Source organism: Glycine soja, chromosome 1 (genome assembly GCF_004193775.1).
Source record: "Glycine soja cultivar W05 chromosome 1, ASM419377v2, whole genome shotgun sequence".
Lineage (NCBI taxonomy): Eukaryota > Viridiplantae > Streptophyta > Magnoliopsida > Fabales > Fabaceae > Glycine > Glycine soja.
In genome coordinates, this window is record NC_041002.1 from 23,239,625 (window position 1) to 23,257,638 (window position 18,014).

An 18,014-nucleotide genomic window follows, 5' to 3' on the forward strand; every position below is an offset into this window, starting at 1 on the left:
AGTCATAAAAAGTAAATAAAGATGAGATTCAAAAGTGGGCAAGAACATATATGTTTCTAATGACCATAGAGCCATTGAGAGCGACATTGTTTAATGTATAGGAAATATGCAAATGTTCGTAACTGAATAAACACAATACATTCTCCCCTATTTAGAGAAAATAGAAATAACTGTTCTTTGAAGTGAATCATGACATGTGTCTTCGAACGCCTTCAGATTTTGTCATTTGTCGTGCACTTTTTCTCATTTTGAATTATCACTAATCACTTAGTAACTATTGATCCGGACGTTCAATTTATCCTTCTCGACTACTTTTCTTTCGAATTAATATATTCAAAATTATCAAACAACCTTTTTTCAACATATCAAATCGAATTTATCCTTTTCAACTTCACACATCTCTATTTCTTATACTCATTCTCTTGACGATTTCATATTTTCGACACTACAAGATAGGTCTTCTTTATCGCACCATCAATCCTAAACAAAAAAAAAATCAAACAATTACCTTATAATAATTCATTCGAATGACCCTAACAATACATAAATAGTAGAAAAATGATTTTTGGGGTGTTACACCAAGTGCAACACCGTCAGAGTTACACTTATACCAACCAATTAAGGGGGAGGGGGGGATACCAAGTAACTTGAATAATTTTAGGAGCCCTGGACGGATGGTAAGTGACCTTAAACACCATTAATATAGAGAAATTAGTAACAACGTTGTTCATGCACCATATTAAGCAAGAAGGTTTCGGTCCAAATAATTTGACAAATTCCTAATATAATAACTCAACACTTGTTATAAAAAAATTGAGGATGAACCAATCAAAATTAAAGGAAAGATTTACTTGCTTGATGAATTCAGGATGGAGATCACCATCATAAAAGTGTTGTAGAAGAAGAAATCAGGTGATTTATTTTAATTTTTAAAAAATTTAAATATATTCTTTCATGGATACCCTGTTATGGCTGAATAGAATAATTCTATTGGATGTGAGTGTAAAATATCTATTTCTTTTATGATAAATTAGTTTTTTCCTATAATTTATTATTTTTGTTCGATTTGATCAGCTAATTTTGTTTAATTTAATTTAATCTTTTAATTTTTTAAAAAATTAATTTGATTCTCCTTATTATTTTGTCTAATGCAATTAAATTTATGTCTTTATATCCACTTAAGGAAGGACATATCATTACGTGGATTCTATGGATGATAATTTTCACGGAATGAATGATAAATATCAAATTAAATTCTTTTCAAAAATTTAGAAAATCAAATTAATCTAAAAAAATTAGAAAACTAAATTAAACCAAAATAATAAATTAAATTAAACCAAAATAATAAATTAGAGGAAAAAATCCAGTCATTTCTTTTATACTCGTCCCACCAACCAAGACAGAGACTACGGTGGGAGAGGGCATTGGGTCACCCACCCTGCGAAATTTATTTAACAACATCAGATATATTAATATTTTAAATCAATGGCCAGGACTTTTTCTTCTTTCTTTTTAATCTTTTAACATTTTTCACTCTCTTTCCAGCCCTAATTTCAGAGGCTGCTGCGGTGAAGAGAAAGGGTGGTGGTTAATGGTTATAGCTGCGGCGCTCAACTTGCAGCGGTCACTGCGTTGGTGCTCGTAAGGGCAGCGGAAGAGATGCAGCCAGCGAGGGTGGTCTTCTGTGATCTTGATATTCTCTGGTTATTGAAAAGGAAAAAAAGAATAAAAAGAAAAAGAAAAAAATCCTGGTCATTGACTTAAAAGGTCATACATCTAACGGTGTTGAATAACTTTCCCATGGTGGGAGACCTAATCCACTCTCCCACAATAGCCTGCGCCCACCAACCAACATACTTCAACAACTACTCTCTCTCTCTCTCCTTCTCAGCATCAAACACACCCCTTCCCAAAACTCATTTCTCATCTCAATCAATCCAATGGACTCTCCCAACGCTTTGGTAACTCTCTTCTCTTCTTTCAATTCTCATGCTTCAATTTCAATCTCAGTATATATATGTTTGTGTTTTTTATTCTTCAGTCTACCGCTCCGGCAGCGGGTAGTAGGAAGAACGCGACGCTAATTTGCGTCCCAATAATGGGAGAATCAGTTGAAAAGATGGAGATTGACGTGGACAAAGCGAAAGCCGGAGGCGCGGACCTTGTTGAAATTCGATTGGATTCTTTGAAAACCTTTGACCCCTATCGAGATCTCAACGCTTTCATTCAACACCGTTCTTTACCCTTGTTGTTCACTTACAGGTCTCTCTCGTAGGAGCTCTTGTTGTGTTGTTTTAGTGTTTTCTGTCGCTATAGAGAAAATCACTATTGTTGCTGTTTGGTTTTTAAGTTTGGACCCTGTTTTTACTGAAAACAAAGTTAAATATACTCTTTTTTTTAATCAAAAATCAAATCTAAATATAATGATATCTTATTTTTCAAGTGAATTACCAGTTTGCTCCTGTAAGAATAAGGCAAATTAATCCCTAAAATGATTCTTGAATTTGAAAATTATCAATCAATTTAGTTCCCTCCACTAATTGCTCTGTTAATTGAGTGGCTGCAACCTCACAAGTCCATTTTGACTAAATATTTTCTAACGCCATGGCAAAGCTAACACTGAAGTCTCTAATGAAATCTTATGTTTCCATAGCCACCCATATGACAAATCTCCTTTACATCCCATCTTGTGACATTCTTGATGTAGTTGCTACTGACATTATAGGAGTATTGGATACTGGTATAATTATTTTAGGCTCTCTGTAATAGCCCATGAAAATTTTGTGTATAGTGGCTAGTTTGTTAGTTTGTTAGAGGTGTTTTTTAATTTCTAATGAGCTCTATAAATAAAACCCATACTCAATCTCACTTTCATCTCTTTAATCAATCATTTTTACACAATATTTTTCTATAGTACTCCTCATTTTTATTTTTAGCTCTATGGTGTATGGCCACAATTCGTTAGTGTCAGTTGAGTTTTTCCTCAAACCATCCCCCATCTCAGAATTCTGATAACTTGATAAAGTCTGTCAATCGTTCAGTTTCAAACCATCATCTATACTGCAGCATAACTTATATGGCCCAGAAATACAACAGAAAAGCCACTTGGGATGGCTTTTCTCAAACAAAATTGAGAGGCAACTGAGAATTGAAGCTCCCAACAAAGTTATTGGGACGTGGTCTCACTCTCACTCTCACCAATGTAGTTCAAGTTCAAGGATATTGCATATATATATTCCTGGTTCCCAAAAAGTTTCTTTCATGTGCAGATCAATACAATTTCATTCTGTTTAGAGATGGACACAAAAACCATCATCTTATCACCACGCTCACCTTCCCTCACAAAACTCCCCAACCTCCTCAATAACCCCACACTCAACCCAGCAAGTTGCAAGGAAACCACCCCCTTACCCATCTCCACACACTCCATAAATCTATTTTTAGCCAGAATGGATTTGTGAGCTAGCAGCCAGTACTTAACAGATTAATTAACTGTTTAAATGAGATTTAAATGAGCGACTAAATTGATTGACAATTTTCAAATTCAAGGATCATTTTGTTGTTTTACTAATTTTAAAGACTAATCTGCTTGATTCTTACAATTCCAAGGACCGAAATGGTGATTTGTTTCTTATTTTCTAATCAAATTTAAATAATGTTTTTTAATTAAGATAGTTAGAAACCGAAATAAAAATATTTCAGGTTTAATTTAGTTTCGATGTTTTCAAATTTCAGGTTTAATTTAATAAAAGAAAGCTAGAATGTATGGGATCAATTTTAATAACAGAACTTATCAAGTATTATTTAGTATCAAATTAAAACTATCTAATGGATGCGATAAAAAAAAAATTATTACTGTTTTATTAAAAAAATTTATCATAAATCCATTATAATTTATAAAATGTCATAAAACATGTTATTGTTTTTCAAATACAAATATTTAATTAATATCTATAAATATAATTGAAAAATATTTATTATTAATAATAATATATAATAACAGCAGAATATTTATCATAAATTTTAATATTATTTGTATTCTTTTATGAATTAATGAAGACCCATGATTTGATACATTAAAGTTGTTTATTGTTTTCTGTAGACAGGTGAACTTGTTCGATGAAAAATATTTATTTTTCATATTTTTTTTTTATTTTTCCTTAAGCCTGAAAAGGAAAAATTCTTCTTATTTTGAATCATCATAATATGTAGACCTAGTTTTCTTCTTTCTGAACGGGGTTACAGTAATTTCTGTTAAATTTCTCAATTTAATGAAGAGAGAGTATACTTTGACATTGTTAAATATTCTTGAGCTATGAAATTCTTCCAGTTCAAATGTGAAGTAAAAAAAACTATTATTATTATTATTATTATTATTATTATAATAATTATTATAATATATAGCAACCATCTTGTTATCTGCTATTTAGCTATAGTGTTTTTGAGGTGGCCTATACGTGCCACTATCTGCTATTGACCACTATTGTTATGTGCTTGAGTTTGAATTTGTTGACCATTACCTATGATCTGATTTGAAATTGGAAGATTTGAGCATTGTGAATGATGAAATTCAATACCTTTTCTAAGGCCCAAATGGGAGGGTGGTATGTATGATGGTGATGAAAATAAACGGCTGGATGCACTTCGGTTAGCCATGGAGTTGGGAGCTGATTACATTGACATTGAACTTCAGGTTGTGCTCCCTTTGTCTATATAAATTCCACTGACAACTTTACTATACTGTAAACACTTGGAATGAATATATGAGCCAAAATGTAATATTTACTCAATTCAGACATATTGGGTGGAGTTCTCTTCAACTTAACAAATTCTTGGGTAGGTTCTGTTCATATGATAATGCTACTATACTGAATTTATTTGATTCTAGTACCTTAGTTTTGCCAATATATTATGCAACGTATGAGAAATATAAATGACTACAGTGTACTTGTAATGGCGTAGTTTGTTATTTATAATATTATATCCTATTCCTTATGTGATACACTCTTAGTTTACTAGTTCCATGCATTATGAATCATTCATCTTGATGATGCTGAAGAAAATATATGTATCATATAGTCCCAAAGATGCCATTTAAGTGTCTTATCTTGTTTCATGGTTAAATTGAAGTCTTTGTGTAATTCTCATGGAAACTAGCATCTGACATTGAGCAAACTCAACTGCAGATTGAATTGCTGAAAACTTTTTCTAGTATATGGATAATTGAAGCCAAATGCTGTCTTCGTATTATTTGCTATGTGATATGATATCTGAACTATGAAACCTAACGAAACATTTCCTATTTCCGCCATATCTCCAAAGGTAGCACATGAGTTCTATGACTCTATACGTGGGAAGACATTCAATAAAACCAAGGTCATTGTTTCATCTCACAACTATCAGCTTACTCCTTCAATTGAGGATCTTGGTAACCTTGTAGCAAGAATACAAGCAACGGGAGCAGACATTGTGAAGATTGCAACAACTGCCTTGGACATCACTGATGTGGCACGCATGTTTCAAATAATGGTGCATTCTCAAGTAAGGCGCGTATGTCTAGAAATTGAATTATGAAGAAAATTTTAACTCCATATACATTTTTCTTTAATTTTTTATAAGTTATTGACTTTATACATTAGTGACTTTAATTAGTATTTGGTAAGATGAAATTGTTGGGAAGTTCAATTGAGGAAGAGAGGCCAAATATGCTATCAAGGTGGATATCTTCAGAAATAAGGACCAATGCAATTGCGACCAATGTAAATTTAATGAAACATTTGCCTTCACCATTTAAAACCATGTATTGATGGTAGTAGAAACTAGAAACAATTTGTAAAGCACTTAACCTTTGCATAAAATTATCCAATACATTTGGACTGTATGAATGTCTCGTATGTTAATGCTTAAAACTTTTATGTTTTTAGTTTCAAGTGACATGCTCCTTTGAGAAATAGCATCTGGTTCTAATAATATTTTGACTAGTAACTCTGAAATTTATTATTATTATGCTGAGGCTTTCTATATGATGATAACTAATTTTAGCATAACTATTGTTCTAATTTTCAGGTTCCATTTATTGGACTTGTTATGGGTGATAGGGGGTTGATTTCTCGTATACTTTCTGCAAAATTTGGTGGATATCTCACTTTTGGTACCCTTGAGTCAGGAGTTGTTTCAGCTCCTGGTCAACCTACTCTTAAGGATCTATTGTATCTATACAATTTAAGACAACTGGCTCCTGATACAAAAGTATTTGGGATTATTGGAAAGCCTGTCGGTCACAGTAAATCACCCATATTATTCAATGAAGTCTTCAAGTCAATTGGTTTGAATGGTGTTTATCTATTTTTATTGGTGGATGACCTTGCCAATTTTCTCAGGACTTACTCTTCTACAGATTTTGTGGGATTCAGGTTCCAACTCCTTGTAAAGATTTTTTGAATTTATGTAATCTAATGTTAGATGCCTTTTTCATGTCTTCTATGGTCACGTTATGGTAAGATATTCTAGATTCTTTTTTGCATGCTAGAAATCTTTCCTGGGTTTGCTAAAGATCCATGTATGCAAGAATGAGCCATTAGTCTACTGCTTGGTCTTTTGAGGCTAGTATTATTGATATGTTGTTATTAGTCTACTGCTTGGTCTTTTGTGGCTAGTATTATTGATATGTTGTTATTAGTCTACTGCTTGGTCTTTTGTGGCTAGTATTATTGAAATGTTGTTATACCAATTACCAAGTGTTAAGGATATTCAGAAATATTTTGGAATATAAAAAGGGTGGTTAAATTAAATACTTCAACAGCTCAAGCATTTATTTGACATATTCAACAAGGATGTAAATTCTTTTTATGCCTAATCATAAAGTCATTTAATGAGGCCTTTTCCTTGTTAGTTACGTAGTTGTTTAGAGTTGATGAATATTTCTTTATTATTTCAAATCAGGTGGCCAATCAATGTAGTCAGTATACTGTGTTTTGTATGCCCTTCTGTTTCACACACACACACACGTGTGTGTGTGTGTGTGTTATTAGTGTTATTTATTTAGTTGAAGCATATACATATAGTTGTAGTCGTTTCAAGTCTAGGTGTGTATGACCTAGGGGTATACAATTAGAAAAGTAAAGTAGTTGTGAAGTTCTTTCTTTTTATTATGTAATGCATCAACCTTTGCTTAAATGCTCAAGTAACCCTATATATGCTTCCTAGTTTTTTTTCCACTTCTATGAATATCTTTTATTGTTGAACTCAATTATCCATTTAAATTCTTTCTTTCTTTTTGTTTCTTCTTATCTCTGTTTTATTGTTCAGGTCTCCAATATATCATTCTATTTTAGCCATTCTTTTGTGTTGGATAGTTAAACCTCTAAAAGAACTACTTGAATTTGATCTTTAGTATTTGTATTTCAGTGTTACCATTCCTCACAAGGAGACAGCACTTAAGTGTTGTGATGAGGTTGATCCAGTGGCTAAGGTAATTGATTTACTTTGCATTACAATGTGCATTTGACAATCTTGGATTGATAATTGGAAATGATTGGATTTCGTTTTTTTCTAAATTCTACAAATTGGTTGCGACAGTCAATAGGAGCTGTGAATTGCATTGTAAGAAGACCAACTGACGGGAAATTGATTGGGTATAACACTGATTATGTTGGTGCTATTACTGCAATTGAGAATGGGTTACGAGGTAGTTGTCATGTTTGGTAGCCAAGTAATTTTGCTATCAATCTTGTTGGTAGCTGTTATTCTGAAGATGTGTACTTCAATTATTTATTGGCAGGTAAACATAATGGTAGTAGCACAACTATTTCTCCATTAGCTGGTAAGCTGTTTGTTGTTATTGGGGCTGGTGGTGCTGGGAAGGCACTTGCTTATGGTGCAAAAGCAAAAGGAGCTAGGGTTGTGATTGCAAACCGTACCTATGGTAAGCTTCACGATTATTTTTCTTTCATGAAGTTAAAACTTAAAACATGTTGAATTGTTATGTAGGAGATAACTGATAATGTGATCAATTCTTAATATTGGTGTTAAGGATGAGAAATGTCTTCATAAGAGAAAAATCATTTTTGAAAGAAGTTATGTTGTTTTGGCCTTTTGGGTACAATTATAGTGCCTTGAAGCATCTCAATTGTTCGTTCTGGGTTTTATTTCTTATGTCTTGATCACGAGCTTAAGAAAAATTGTGCTTTGTTAATGGTAATGTCTACACTGTTTCACTTTTCATCTTTTGTTTACCCTTGTATGCACTACTGTACTTTTTCCTTTTAACATTCCTTTCATAAATAGTATTTTCTTTGTCTATTATATTTTGTATTCCACTCATGCTAGTAGATTTGTTCGTTCAGTTCATTATGACTCTCATGGATGCAATATTTTTATATAATAATAGCATGTGTGTATGTGTCTGTGTTAGGGAGTGAGATAATCAATTAGTATTGAGCAAATGATTTCCCAAAAAATATTCTATGGTCCTAAATTCTCATTTTATACATGGGTAACCTTCCAATAAGCATATTTCACTCATTGTATAGCTCTTCTAACAGAAATAATCATAACTATTATTTCCTGTCTTTTTAAACATATTTGATGGCATATTGAATATTTTTTGTTTATATTATACATAGACCATGCCAGAAAACTTGCTTATGCAATTGGAGGAGATGCTTTAGCCCTTGCTGATTTAGATAATTACCATCCGGAGGATGGTATGATTCTTGCAAACACAACATCAATTGGAATGCAACCTAAAGTTGATGAGACGCCTGTTTCTAAGGTTTGCTCCTTTAATATGGATGTGTCATAGTCATACCAATTAGGACCTTGAAATGTTGTTGGTGGAAGTTTTGAATTTGATATGTTATTGCCAATCATATCTACTTCCATTTGCTAATGAAATTGGATTTCTATTCAGATGAAATATGATAGTTGGTGTATCAAAACGCTTATTTCATTACTTGATCTCACTAAAATTATGTTATCTTTACCATTGGATAATTCCTACTTCCTTAATAGAAAGTTAGTAGGTAATCAATATGATTAATAATGCCAAAATGCTTCTTAAGTCTTGTCTGCGACTTAGCCTTTTTGGTTTGACATGCCCATGTGCTCTGGGATATTTTTTTTATATATATATAGTTGAATTTAACTTGATTAAAAAGCCAAAGACTTACCAACAAAAATATTCTCGTTGTACAAAGGCACAAAATCTCATAATATGGAACATGAGTAAGTTGAAATCCAGAGAACCAATCATTCGATTTTTGGATTTTTTGCAGCACGCTTTGAAATATTACTCCCTAGTTTTTGATGCTGTCTACACGCCCAAGATTACTAGACTCTTGAAAGAAGCAGAAGAATCAGGAGCCACTATTGTAACAGGATTGGAGATGTTTATGGGGCAAGCATATGGACAATATGAGAATTTCACCGGATTACCAGGTAAACTGAATGTAAAAATTTTGATTAGTTGAGTTTCATGTAAATTTTTTTTACCCTAGTTCCCTGGTTTATACCTTGATTGATCCAATTGATTTTGAAATCTTTTATTTCTTTGATTCTATTTTTAATTTGCAGCACCAAAGGAGCTCTTCAGAAAAATTATGGAAAACTATTGAAGAGGTTTGCTGGCCATAAACTCTGTCCACTTGATCTTGTTTTTCCATGTGTTGAAAGTTCTAAGTTTGCTAATTTATTGCTCCATCCATCATTGCATTATAGAGCTTATTAAATGTAATTGTGTCTTTGTTGTTTACATATGAACTGAGTATGCTAACCGCTGGGGATTTTTACTTGTTGCAATATTCTTGAATCTTTTTTTTTAAGAAAAAAAATCTAAATTTAATTTCTTTGAAAATGACAATTTTGTATTTCATACTAGGGTTTTAATGTGTTACGATGAAAGTAATGATGCAAAATAATTAGCCGTCATTTTTTATTTTTTTTTGCAGTGATCGGTTATCTTTGCAACACAATCAAAGAATCTAATGGCGAGGTACTTTAAAGTGTTTAGGATGTGAATGAGGAGGTATCCTCCCCGTTCTACTTCCAATTTTTCAAAGTCTTGTTAATTGAAATCAACAAATGATTTTGTATCTCAATTAGAGTGTATTTGGATAGAGAATTTTAACTGAGGAGACTAATTTATCAGAGAATTTAAATTTTTTTTAATTTAAAATTTATTATTTGGATGTTTTTTATGAAGAATTTAAATTTTTTGAACTTTAAACCGAATTTTAAACAATTAAAAATGTGAAATTTTAATTTCTTTCTAAAAGATGAGAAATTGAAATTTTCTTCTTAATAGAAGAACTTTTCAAAATGTTTGTGTATTTTCTTTATAACCTTTATTCTCTCTTCCACCTGAAAGTTTCCAAAATCTCGTTCTCGAACTTGTGACTCTTTCCTTACATCGATGATCCTCTTTTTCAAGAAACACCGTTTGAGTTTATGGAGTGTCGATCGGGTGCGGGAGTAGGGGGATACGTAGAATTACATCCGTTAGTTAGGGGAGCAGTCATTGTTGTCTATCACTTGGCGAAGGTGTTCGTTGACGCGAAGGGCCTAGGCCATGTCTTACGTTGTTGATTAAATGTCGTAGTTGGGTGTAGTGGTGTATGTCGTCGTGTCCTGATTCCCCTGCGGCTCCTTATGCGGCATCAATATATTCTTCTCTTTGGAAGCACACTGATCATATCTTTTCTTTTTGCATTCATTTTCTTTCATCCTCACAATTTTAATTTTTTTATCCAAATACAAATTTTGAAAATAAAAGAATTTCAATTAAAATATTTGAAATTCTTAGAATTTTAAATTTTCTCATCCAAACACATTGATCTTTTAACCTTTGTAGCATTGTCTTTTGTTCATCTGTGTTGCTCATGTCTTCTCTTTGTTTTGTGCTCTCTTGCAATCAATTCCTCCTCTTTTTCTTCACTCTATGGTTGCTTTCTTGTCTTTTTTCTTTTTTTGTTGTTTAGTCATGAATTTCTGAATCTTCTTGGCAATGCCAAAGCTATTGAGACCTCTATCTTGTTTATTACATCTTGATTCACTTGAGGAGTTTCCTTGAGATTTTGTTCTAAGGCAACCTTTATAGCTTTTAGGTTAGTTTTGCTGAATTTTTGTTGTTTAGCAACAACTGAACCTCTGATGTAATGGTGTGCTTAGAGTCGTCGTACATCTTGTCAAAGACATGATAGACGCCTTGATCCCATGGCACCTTTTAATTAAAGCAGCCTAGTAGATGTTGTCCATTAGGGATGGGAATAGGCCAGGTCAGGTCAAGCTTTAAAAAGTCTGAGCTTAGCCTACCATGAATTTTTGAGGCCTAAGTCTGGCTTATAGCCTATCAAAGACTTTTATTTTGGCTCAGCCTGACTTGTTTAAAAGCCTAGCCTGGCCTAATAGCTTTTTTAAAAGTCTTCTTCACATTAAATCTTTAATATTGCTTTGTTTTGGAGTAGGAACGTAATAGGAAAGTTAAAATAAAAGGAAACGTTAACAGGAATAGGAAAGCCAATAAAAATAATGAAGAATATAAAGGGACACATGACTCACAACTAAATTGTAATTAAAGTCTTACTTTATTATAAGAATGAAAGTTATGGAGCAGTAATCAAAGTATGCTAGTTTTAAAAAAAAATTAATTGTACCCAAAAAATAATATAAGTATATATTGGTACCCAAAAAATAATATATATATATATATATATATATATATATATATATATATATATATATATATATATATATATATATATATATATGTCGGCCTATCAGGCTTATAAGGCTTTTTAATAAGCCTAAGCCTGGTCTATTTAATTTAATAGGTGTTTAAAAAAGTCTGAGTCTAACCTTTTAATTAAATAGGTCAGTCCAGGTCAGGCTTTATGTAGGCCAGGTCGTAGGCTCCTGTAGGCCGGCCTGGCCTATTCCCACCCCTATTGTCCATACACCTAAGCCCTTCCGCTTCATTAAAATGTTGATGTAGATTGTGTGAGGCAGGTCAAATGGAAGATTCTCGATCAACTGAAACAGCACGAACTTGCGGAGATCCAACAACAATGACTTTGATTCTGCTTTGTGGAGAATACTCTTTTATTAAGAATGTTGGCCCAAATCTCCCACATCAAGTTATAGACTATAGCCTTTTGGTCACCGGTTTTGTCAGCATTCTCCTTATACAAAGCCCTTGCAACATGAGAGTCATAGTTTTTCTCCCATCATTCTTGATAGGTGCTTCCTTCACGAAGGCACCCAGTGGCCTTGGCAATCAACTCGCTTGAGAGCACCACTGTGGTTCCCTGGACCTTGAACTCAATAACCTTGCAATTTGCAAACTCAACATCCCTTCAAAATGTTCTAATGAGTTCTGGATAGATTGATTGAGCCTCGTTGAAGAAACTCCTTGCTCGATAGAAAAGAAGTGTCATTTTGAGTTTGAGACCAACCTTCTTGAGTTCTTGGATATCAAAAAAATGATCAACGTGTATTGAGGGCTCATTGTCAGTATGTATGGCAGTTATCTTTACGGCTGGAATGATCTTAGAAGTAGATGAGTTTAAAGCAACCTTGCAGAGAATTGAAGTAAGTTTAGAGATAAGGTTTTGGTTTTAGAGAGGAAGATGAAGTGTTTTCAAAGTTAGAGTGAGAGTGATACCACGAGTCTCATTATTTTAAAGGTTTATTATGAGCTTTGAAAAGTAATCATGAAGCCCATCATTCAAGAGCCGACTTAGCAAAAATCGTTACAACATTCTTATATAGAAACATTGTGTTTTACTAAATAAATATAAATGCATAAGTGAGCATCTATATGTTGAACCCTTAATTCATTCATTTATAAACACCACTCCAAGGTGATTTCTTAGCAAAATCAACCTTTCCTCAATTAAGGGTTTTGTGAAAATGTCAACAAGCTAATCATTAATGGGTACAAACTGGAAATCCACTGTCCCATTCTAAATAGTCTTTTATGAAATGATGCTTAATTTCTATATGCTTAGCTCTAGAATGCAATGCTAGATTTTTAGAAAGACTAATAACAACTTTATTATCGCAATAGATGAGAATTAGACTTTCATAGATGCTGTAGTCCTCAAGTTGGTTCTTTATCCAAAGAAGTTGAGCACAACAGTTTGCTGCTGACATATATTCAACTTCAATAGTGGATAATATTGTTGAGCCTTGCTTCTTTCATATACATGTAACTAAGTTACCGCCAATAAAGTGACAGCTTCTACTTGTGCTTTTTCTTTCAACTTTGTCATGAGCATAGTCAGCATCACAAAAACTTGTGAGTTAGAAATTTTCTCTTCTTTTGAACAAAAGACCAAGATTAGGAGTTCCAATTAGATATCTAAAATTCTTTTAACTACAATTAGATGGATTTCCCATGGTTCTTATTGAAATCTTGCACATAGGCAAACACTAAACATGATATCAGGTCTAAACGTGTGAGATAAAGCAGTGATCCAATCATTGCTCTGTATTGAGTCTCATCCACCTTTGTGGATACCTCATCCAATCCAAGGTATGTTGTAGGATGCATGGGTGTCTTGACTTCTTTTGCATGGTTCATGTTGAATTTCTTCAACAATTTTTTCACATACTTAGTTTGGTGGATGTAGATACCATTGGGTGTTTGTTTTATTTGTAGTCCAAGAAAGAATTTTAGCTCTCCCATCATGCTCATTTCAAATTTTTTTTATATTAGCTTAGAAAAATCTTCACATAGCATATCATTAGTGGCATCGAAAATAATGTCATCTACATATACTTGTACGAATAAAAAGTGAGTTATAATTTTTGTGAAATAGAGTAGTGTCAACTTTTCCTTTCTCAAAGCCATTTTTCAAAAGAAACAAACTTAGTTTTCATACCAAGCTCTAGGAGCTTGCTTGAGTCCATATAAGGCTTTGTTGAAACCTGTTCCAAGAAGCAGTTCATGCATTGTCTAGATCTACTTAATGTAGATTGTTGAAAATGAACTGAGTTACTAGTAATTTAGAAATGTTATTGAACCAAGGTGGAGATTGTTGATTGTTGGATGATAGACGATTGAGATAGGGTGGACGATAGTGTTGGTCATCTAGTGTAGTACTCTTGTCTTCTATATTGGTCATCCTATCTCCTATAATCTAGTGGAACATCCAGTCTCGTAGAAGGGAGCGTCCAATCTTATGGTTCCTTAACATAAGTTGTTTTGTAATTGTAACTATTTTCTATTTTTTTGTTGTAATCGTTTTCAGTTAGATAGTTAGTTGTTGTCTCCTTTATAAGAAGCTTTGTATTTTGGGTTCAAAGAGCTTGAGAGTGTTTTGAATCCTTTCATTGTAAATTATGTTATTTACAATAAACTTAACAATTTTGAGTTATATCTCTCTTCTCCTTCTAGCATTTGTGCTTCCCTATCTAAATAGAATTTCTCAAATCTTTCAATAATAGTTTTTCTTCATTTGTTTCCTCTATTAAAATCATATCATCTCCCCAATAATTCAGAGTAGCCTCTCCCATATCCACTAATAAGTGAACTTGTTATAACTTTTCTAACATCATTAGATCCTTGAGTTTTCCTACCAGACATTGAGTTACCCAAGTACTGTTTTCTTCCTTTACTCTAATTTCTAGTCCAGACCAACTTCTAGGTGCTTTAAACCCAATCCCTTGTTGTTTGACACTCTATCCGAACTTGTTTCGACATGGTCCTTTATATCCCACTTGTGCATATGGAGCTTGTCCCCCTTTATGAGTTAAGTCTTTATATCTTTCTCCCCCCTCTAGTCCCCTCAACCTCCCCTACCTTCATCGTACCTTTCCCTTTATCTTCAAACTTGTTGTCCAGATTGTTACGACTTGGTCCATTATGCACCACTTGTGCAAATGAAACTTGTCCCCCTTTATGAGTCGTATTATTATACCTATCACTCCCTGTAGACCCCTCAAACTTCCCTACCTTCATCACATCTTTACCCTTGTCATCAAACTTCATGTCCATATTTGGGTCACGATCTTTTCTGAAGAATGGGATTTTGACATGCATTTTAATACTATCAATCCTAATGTTATCTAGATGCTTTTCAAGCTCTTTTACATTTCAGACACTCTCAAATCTAACAAAACAATATCTATCCCTCTTTTATTCCTTTTCTTCACTATAAACATCTCTCTCACCCTCCCCTATTTCTAGAAAATTCTCCACATTTTTCCTCCCTAAAGTCATCAAGAAACTTTGAGAAGAAGAAAGTAGACATTCCATGTTTACCCTTCCTAGCTCTTTATCACTCCTCAACTCTCTCCCTCTCATCCCTTCCAAGAGCTCACCTATCCCTTTCCCACATAGTTGTTCCAACAAGCTAGTTCATTCTACAACCTTCTATAGTTGTGTTAATGGGTCTCCCAAACCCCAAACTTCCTCTCATGAGTATCATATTCAGGCATTGATGCCAAACAAATAATTGATGGAGAGGGCAGAGAGAAGAAAATAAAATGTTATCATCGTTAAAAGTCGCCTTTTAAGAAAAAAAATTAGAGAAATCTAGTGTAAATTGATCTTGACAACAAGATTAACTTAAAGGTTAAAAAATATGAATTACCATGAATCGCCTATTAAAGTAGTATAATCACACCCTCCTCCTTATAATTAAGCTTAAACATTTTATATTTGAAGGGAAAAGTAGTTTTAAAAAAAATCCTATAGGAAACTCAAACCGAAGATGTGACTGTCACGTGCAGAGTCAGAAATAAATGCTATACAGCCAATTTAAGACGCATTATCACGGGCACCGGGCACTGGTTGAAGCCGGTGAAGGAGCGCTCCCATTTGAACGAGGCAATTGACCAGAATCGCAAGGACAAAATGACATCCGATTTTCAAATCTCCCGCGTTTTCAGCTCCAATAATGTCCCATTCGGCTAACTTAACTGTCGTTTGGATCCATTTTAACATTTTATATGGACTAGGCAAAAAAGGACACCATCTTTCTTTCAATTATTGTCTTTATTATTTTAAAATTAATTTTTTTAAAAAAAATGTCTTTTTTTCATTGTTCAAATTTCATTTTTCCAGCACTGAAATCTCGCCTGATGCAGACGTGAGTCCATTTAATTAAAAAAGTAATTATCAGTATTAATCCTTTTCTTCTGATCGTCTTTTTTTTGTTTGATAATTTCTGAGCGTTAGCCATTAGTTAAAGAACCAGTGATGTTATATCGAAATCTTTTTATATTGAACATTTTATTACTATCTAGTTTTTTTTTTTTTTATCTCTTTTCCTATCTAATTTATATTTCTTTTTCGTCCTTCTCTTTTTCATGGATTATTTTCTTTAAGTGAAATTAATTTTTTTTATTATCCTTTATGCAGCAAGTAACTTTTGTTTTAAATTTGTTTCTCTCTATCTAATTAGAAGTTAAATAAATATTTTTCTTTCCATCAAAATTGTCTCTCCAGGAGATATTTGTAGTGTAAATAAAAAAGTAATATAATTAAGCTAAATACAATAATCATATCATTAATTGATAAATGAGTATCATAATTAATTAATAATTAAATATTACTATAAATTATCATAATAAATTTTTATTAACTTAATACGTTAAAATGAATATTTTTTTATACTAACAAATGAATATATTAAGCTTATATTATGATTTCTCTTTTACGAAAAAGTTCATTCACCATTAAAATATGGGCTCAAGTTGCACAGTGGTGGTCCCATCTTTCTTTTCGCATTATTTGTTTCATTTCCCGCCAATTTGGACCGCTTTTTGTGACAAGTTGACCATTGGCTTTTATTTCATTGACGTACGACGAAAATTTCGAATTGCAAATCTGAGAAAGGCAAAAGGTGGGTTATTTTTAAGAGAAGATAGAAAGTGGTTACTCACTTTCATTTGGCAAGAATAGATATGAAAGTTTATCATAAAAAATATTTTAAAAACAAGTAGTATTAAAAATTAGGATTAATTAAATTTGTAGTCACTCAATTTTTTCAAAATCTAATTTTTAGTTCCTCAAAAAATTTTAATAACTTTTTGTCCTCTATTAGTTTTTCATAAGTATTTTTAGTCCTTCTAAAACAATTTGTTTAGCCTCTCTTTTATTTTATTGCTTAAAATTAATCTCAAATATAAAATAAATGAAGGATTAAAAATGAGAAAATAAGGACTAATTTTGAACAATAAAAATATACGAACTACTAAAAATGAACAAATTTTTTTTAGAACTAAAATGTTGATTGAAAATTAATGAAGAACTAAAAGTTTTCAAAAAAATTTTGAAGAGACTAAAATTTGGAATTTAAAAAGGTTGATGGACTAAAAACTTAATTAACCCTAAAAATTATTTACTAACGCTTAAAATAATGTATTACAATATTTTAAAATTAATTATTTTATTTAAATGATAAAGTATAATCATTTTAAAGTATAGATATAAATATATTTAAATAATTCATTTTTTTTACATATAATTAATTTTTGGCTTAAATATGTTTTTAATCCATGTAAGTTGTCATTTTTTATTTTTGATCCTTAAATGTTCATTTTTATAATATTAGTCACAATTATTGAATAGAAAAATTGTAAAATATCAATCCATCCAAATTCTATATTATTTCCCTCGTATAAAAATTATCTATAAACACCTATAAGTCATATATCATTTATTAAGTTCTTGGATATTATCTCCTTTATTTCCTTTTATGCTCCTATGACCTCCATATGGTGTAAATGCTATACCTGGAGTTATACTAACTCGATCAAGTTTATTACTAGTTCAATTGTCTATTGTGCCCAAAATTAAGAGGAACACGAACTGATTGCACAATCCCAACAACTCAGCCTTTTCTTATTAATTGTTTTATATATAGAGTTCTAGAAGTCCAAATTAGGTGAAACCAAAGCCATTTTTAAATAACATCTAGTGCCACATTTCTTATGAAGACACCTAACCTTACTTCGATCATATTTGTCATACCCTAATTTCGTCCGGGGACCTTTGCTTGATGACATGC

At 32.3% G+C, this 18,014-nt stretch overlaps 1 protein-coding gene across 3 annotated transcripts; it reads left to right on the forward strand.

The window, feature by feature from the left end:
- The first annotated feature begins 1,802 nt into the window (after positions 1-1,802).
- LOC114413334 (bifunctional 3-dehydroquinate dehydratase/shikimate dehydrogenase, chloroplastic-like) lies at positions 1,803-10,181 on the forward strand. 3 transcript variants are annotated; one of them, XM_028377673.1, is made up of 12 exons: positions 1,809-1,961; positions 2,042-2,262; positions 4,588-4,693; positions 5,323-5,550; positions 6,067-6,413; positions 7,408-7,471; positions 7,579-7,687; positions 7,781-7,924; positions 8,625-8,773; positions 9,276-9,438; positions 9,574-9,618; positions 9,948-10,181. In XM_028377673.1, the coding sequence occupies exons 1-11, from the start codon at positions 1,941-1,943 to the stop codon at positions 9,612-9,614; spliced, it is 1,593 nt and encodes a 530-aa protein (XP_028233474.1). In that variant the 5' UTR covers positions 1,809-1,940; the 3' UTR covers positions 9,615-9,618; positions 9,948-10,181. The 3 variants fall into 3 exon arrangements, with proteins under 3 accessions (XP_028233482.1, XP_028233474.1, XP_028233490.1); XM_028377689.1 differs by having other exon boundaries at positions 1,811-1,961; positions 5,323-5,541; XM_028377681.1 differs by lacking the exon at positions 9,948-10,181 and having other exon boundaries at positions 1,803-1,961; positions 9,574-9,798.
- The last annotated feature ends 7,833 nt before the right edge of the window (positions 10,182-18,014 follow it).

Excerpts from the sequence above, each read along its gene's own strand:
- LOC114413334 (XM_028377681.1), top strand. The coding sequence starts at position 1,941 with ATGGACTCTCCCAACGCTTTG. Across the intron at positions 5,551-6,066 it reads TGCATTCTCAAGTAAGGCGC|GTTCCATTTATTGGACTTGT; the intron begins GTATGTCTAGAA and ends TCTAATTTTCAG. Across the intron at positions 7,472-7,578 it reads AGGTTGATCCAGTGGCTAAG|TCAATAGGAGCTGTGAATTG; the intron begins GTAATTGATTTA and ends TGGTTGCGACAG.